Raw genomic sequence first — 6,000 nt, 5'->3', positions numbered from 1 at the left:
GTAACACTAAGATTAAGTTCCGATATTCAGCGTCTGATATCGTCTGTCAAATTCGTAAGGATTTTTTTTTATTTCTCTGGTTAGGACCAGTTAAGCCTTTCATGCAGGAATTGTGTGTGTGTATATATATATATATATATATATATATATATATATATATATATATATATATATATATATATATATATATATATATATATATGTATATATATACATATATACATAGGAATATATATATATATATATATATATATATATATATATATATACATATATATATATATATACATATATATATATATACATATATATATATATATATATATATATATATATATATATATATATATATATATATATATATATATATATATATATATATATATATACTCTGTATATATACACATATATACACTTGTATATATATGTAAACGAAAACAAACACCTGAAGAGATGATTCTCTACAATATATTATATACAACAAATAATTGATAAATTCCTAAAGATCTAACATTATTTATATATAGAATGGAAAAAGTTTGGCGGCTATGATAAGTGCAGAAAAAAACAATATTCAACATTGTTGAAATTGAATTTAGATTTAAAATTACCTGACCCATAGCTTTTGAAGATCTGTGTAGAAGCCTTTGAATTAAAGTCTTAATTTAAGCTTGATGTTCTTTCAAACACCTCGATGCTTGCAATATAATCACCGGGGTAAGATTTGCATGCAACTTCTCCAAAACTCAACTTTATTTATCTGCTTTTTCTGAATCTCAAGATATCATCAGTGATGACTGGCTTGCTTCCTCTGTATAGGAGCTCTCTGGTCATCATTATGAACACTTTAACCACATTCCTAACCCACATTCCTTAATTCCAGGAAAAATTGATCTTAGAAGCCTGGGATTGTGTTCATGGCAAGGAATGTTGGGTTTCCTAACCCACATTCCTAATTCCAGCAAAAATTCATCTTAGAAGCCTGGAATTGTGTTCATGGAAAGGAATGTTGGTTTCCTAACCACATTCTCAATTCCAGAAAAATTCATCTTAGAAGCCCGGAATTGTGTTCATGGAAAGGAACGTTGGGTTTCCTAACCCACATTCCTATTTCCAGAAAAATTCGTCTTAGAAGCCTGGAATTGTGTTCACGGAAAGGAATGGGCTGGAATGTCGGATGGAGAATTTATACTAATCCTTATTTTTTTCTCTAGTTTTTCTTTGCTGGAAAGGGCTGACATAAGCACGGCTTAAACTCTAAAAACAAAAAAAACAAGACTGCTGATCTCAGCAGTTATTCAAAGCATCCCACGCCCATACTCATCGGGGAAAGGAAAATGTTGTTAATTGATTTCTCCTCCATTTCACCCATTCCGCCAGAGAATTTTCCAGGGCGAATGCGTACTTGTGTTTCTGGAATCCCTGGAAACAGACTTTTCCAGCGCCTGGCCCCGGGGCTTCCCCTTCTTCTTTCAGCCTCGCTGGATTGCCGTTGGTCCGAACCTCCTGTTGCCGATTGGAGGCGACGCCTTCAGGAGTTCAAGAAGAAGCGTGGACGCCCGAAGCGGGCGGCGAGAGGCGTTCCAGAAGGGCCTGGTGTTGGCGGGCCTTCAGACGCAGGAGATCGACAGACGCCCCGCGGCAGTCGAGTGGCAGAGCCGTGGGCGGGGCGGTGGACGGCGAAGCTGGGGCGCCCGAGGATGTGGTGGAAGTGCTGCTTGCGTGGGTGGTGATGGGTGGCGAGTGGGCGGGAGAGGCTTCTGGGCTGTTGGAGGCGGCCGTGGAGGTACCCAGTAGAGGGACTGGAATGCCCTGGGCGGCGGCGGTGGTCGCGGGATGGAGGAGCGGGAGTCCTGGAGGAAGCATGTAATGGTGGAGGAGGGCGTGAAGGGGCGGAGGGGGCGGTCCTGTCGCGGCCTTGTGGTGGAGGGTGGGCGGGGTGAGACGGGTGGAGGAACGGGTGCAGATGGAGGGCGTGAAGGGCGTGGAGGTGGAGGAGGTCGGCGGCGGAGGCAGCGGCCGCTACGGAGTGAGGCGGAGGCGCCAACGGCAGAGGGAGCTCGGGCATTCCTCCCAAGGGGTGGTCCACCCCGAGGAACGAAGGGCTCTCCCGCCCGAGGGCCTTCTCGCGTTTTCGCCACTTCGCCCTCCGGTTCTGGAACCACACCTGTTGGGGTACGAATGGGAATCATCACTTATATAAATATTTACAGTGGTAATATGAAAGTTTACTACAACGGGAAATAATGGCTTAAAATTAATTAAATATACCTAAAAGAATTCATACTCCATTTTCATATTTAATCTTGAATCAATTGACTTTGAAATTCATTACTAATATTTACAGTCTTTCCAGGCTTTAATAATAATATGAAAGCTTACTACAAAGGGGAAAAAATCACTAAAATTAATAGGATTTCACTTGAATTCATACTGAGGGATATTTGTTTATTTTTGCATTTTCATATTTAATCTTGAATAAATTGACTTTCAAAATCATTTCCAATGTTTACAATCTTTACATGTGTTAATAATATGAAACCTTACTACAACTGGAAATAATGACTTAGAATTAGTAAACTGAATGAATTCATACTGCGAAATATTTATGTTCGTATTTCATTATTTAATGTTGAATAAATCGACTTTGAAAATCATTACTAATGTTTAAAATCTTTACATGCTGTAATATATGTATATATATATAAATATATATATATACATATATATATACATATATATATATATAATTATATAATATATATATATATATATATATATATATATATATATATATATATATATATATATATATATATATATATATATATATATATATATATATATATATATATATATATATATATATATATCTATTAGGTGTGAGTGTATCTATGTTTTTTAGGTTGCATTATAACAATTCCAAGTCCTCACCCTTCCAATTTTCTTAGTAATACGTCTTGCAAATAACACAAAATTCGCAAAACGAATTAGAGGAATCACGAATTCGGCAGCCGTCAAAGAGACACCGCTCTCTTCGTTGTGTTGTGGGTGTCAAACCTCTAACGAGGCTGCTAAAGTGATTCAATTATAATGATGTTTGCTGTTCGGTGATTAGTGCGTGTTTTTATGCTCTGTTTTGTGGCTCTCTCTCTCTCTCTCTCTCTCTCTCTCTCTCTCTCTCTCTCTCTCTCTCTAAACCAGAGCGTGTGATTAGTGAACCCAGAAGTGAAAAAAATCAAAGTTAAAACTTTGTGTGCATATTTACTTTTTCTTCTCATGGGCATTATTTTTTTACTTGATTCTCTCTCTCTCTCTCTCTGTACCCGAGAGTGTGATTAGTGAGACCACAAGTATAAAAAACCAAGTTAAAATTCTTCTTTTTTTAGGTGCTGTTGTGTGACTTAATCTCTCTCTCTCTCTCTCTCTCTCTCTCTCTCTCTCTCTCTCTCTCTCTCAGAACCAGGGAGTGTGATTTGTGAACCCACAAGTATAACACTAAGTTAAAACAACTCTCTATGTGCATTACTATTTTCTTTTTCTTTTTATACAGTCTTCGTTTTCTTCTTTTTTTTTTTATTAGTTCCGGTCAAATTTTGTTGTGTCAGTCATTTGAATTCTTTCTGTTCAGTCATTCGGTTTTTACTCCATTCGGAAATACTTGGCTTTCAAAAACTCTCTTTTTAGTTTTCTGAAAAGAAAACTATTGTGCCGGCTTTGTCCGTCCGTTCGCACTTTATCCTGTTCGCACTTTTTCTGTCCGTCCTCAGATTTTAAAAACTACTAAGACTAGAGGGCTGCAAATTGGTATGTTGATCATCCACCCTCCAATCATTAAACATACCAAATTTCAGCCCTCTAGCCTCAGTAGTTTTTATTTTATTTAAGGTTAAAATTACTCATAATCGTGCTTCTGGCAAAGATATAGGCCAGGCCACCAACCGGCCCGTGGCTAAAGTTTCACGGGTCGCGGCTCATACAGCATTATACCGAGACCAACGAAAGATAGATCTATTGTCGGTGATCTTGATTATACGCTGTACAGAAAACTCGATTGCGCCGAAGAAACTTTAGCGCATTTTTCATTTTTTTATTATATCTTTTGTCTTCATTCAGTGTTTTAACATTCTTTCTGATTCACGGTTAGAAAGAAGGTAACGTTGGCCAACTTAAAAACTGACTTTATTAATCTTTACGATGATTTCAGTTTATAATTAAAAGAACGAGGCATGTGTTCAGTAATTAGCGTCAAGAAATACTTAGGTTAAAATAAATAACTAATAAAAAAATGTCGCCCAAACAAAAATGATAATGAAGAACGAATTAGGTGTCAAACAATGTTGTGACATTTAGATAAATATAAGCTCAAAGATTCCTTCTCTCTCATCTCCCACACCCCTCCCCCCTCTCCCTCTCCCACCCCCCTCTCTCTCTCTCCATCTCAGGTGTCATATGAGCGGTGACAAGGCCCCCTAACAAAAATGTTTTTCTTGTGGCGACAACGTTAACCACCAAAGATGGACCGCCCGGCGACTGACGAGATTTCAAATCGTTAAAGGATCATCAGGATTCTCGCTGATGACTAGGGGGAGAGAGAGAGAGAGAGAGAGAGAGAGAGAGAGAGAGAGAGAGAGAGAGAGAGAGAAATATTAACGTTTTGAAGAAGGAAGACGCAGTCATCGTTGAATTGTTACGGTAGTTATTATAAGGATAAGAATTAATTAAGTGAAATTGAATTGAATTATAAATATATATATATATATATATATATATATATATATATATATATATATATATATATATATATATAGAGAGAGAGAGAGAGAGAGAGAGAGAGAGAGAGAGAGAGAGAGAGAGAGAGAGAGGCTTGATTTTTAACCGGCTTGAAGTAGGACGACTCAATCATCGTCGAATTGGAACAATAATTATTATTGGCGGATAAGAATTACTTAGTTGAAATTAAATTTAAAGTATATACATAAAATTGTATTAGATCATGTATTCTGCACCGCTATACATATGGATGATATGATATACAATAGTACAAATTCAGGTATATTGTGAAATAATTTGGGCTGCCATCTAATAAAAAAAATAATGATAAAAAAATCAGGGAAGTAGGTGGCCATGAAATTCCAACTGATTTGGAGTTCCGTCCCTCTCTGAAAATTGTGATATTTACTGAAAATTATATTTTCATCTTAAAGTTCATTTGATGGATGTGTAATGCCGATAGTATCGGTAACTGCGACGACAAGAGGAGTTGAATATCTACTGAACAAAATTTTTGTAAAAGTGAATATACTGACGCATAGCATATATTTTAGGTAAATAATTTTAAATATATTCTCTCTCTCTCTCTCTCTCTCTCTCTCTCTCTCTCTCTCTCTCTCTCTCTCTCTCTCTTCTCTCTCTGTGTGTGTGACTTCACCTTACTTCAGAAAATCGACTTTATTTTTATTGATGTCTGGTATTATTATTATTATTATTATTATTATTATTATTATTATTATTATTATTATTGCAGCTCAAGTTTCACTTTTACCAAGTTCAAATCAAGGGTAATTCATATTATGATCAAGATTCACATTATGACCCCATTAAATTTCATAAACTGACCCTTGGCAAAGGGTTCAGATATCCCAAAGGTCATAAAAACCATTAAAAAAAATTGCAGGTCAATTTTTACATTTAGATTAAAATTTCTCTTCAAAAATGATTGAAAGCTACAAATACGTTTTTAATTTTGGAGTCTGTTTTTTTGTTAAATGCTATTTTCGTCATCGTCTTCATTGTAATTACATAATTGTCCTCATTTTAGTTACGTCATCGCCCTCATTATAATTATCATTATAATTACGTCACCGTCCACAGTATAATTACGTCATCGTCCTCGTTATAATTACTTCATCGCCATAATTGTAGCTTAATCACGACATCGTCTTCATTATAATTACATCATCGTCCTCGTTACAGTTATGTCATCATCCTCATTACAAT

At 36.1% G+C, this 6,000-nt stretch overlaps 1 protein-coding gene across 1 annotated transcript in view; it reads right to left on the bottom strand.

Annotated features, from left to right (window-relative positions):
- Window positions 1-396: 396 nt before the first annotated feature.
- LOC136849315 (retinal homeobox protein Rx2-like) overlaps window positions 397-6,000 on the bottom strand; it is a 97,591-nt gene continuing 91,987 nt past the window's right edge. Inside the window, 3 exon segments of the mRNA XM_067122675.1 lie at window positions 397-1,931; window positions 1,933-2,045; window positions 2,048-2,167. Coding sequence (XP_066978776.1) covers window positions 1,532-1,931; window positions 1,933-2,045; window positions 2,048-2,167 — 633 coding nt within the window. The 3' untranslated portion in view covers window positions 397-1,531.

Source organism: Macrobrachium rosenbergii, chromosome 20 (genome assembly GCF_040412425.1).
Source record: "Macrobrachium rosenbergii isolate ZJJX-2024 chromosome 20, ASM4041242v1, whole genome shotgun sequence".
In the NCBI taxonomy this organism is placed as follows: domain Eukaryota; kingdom Metazoa; phylum Arthropoda; class Malacostraca; order Decapoda; family Palaemonidae; genus Macrobrachium; species Macrobrachium rosenbergii.
Note: the sequence above shows the minus strand (reverse complement) of the source record. Positions and strands in the feature narration are given on the sequence as shown.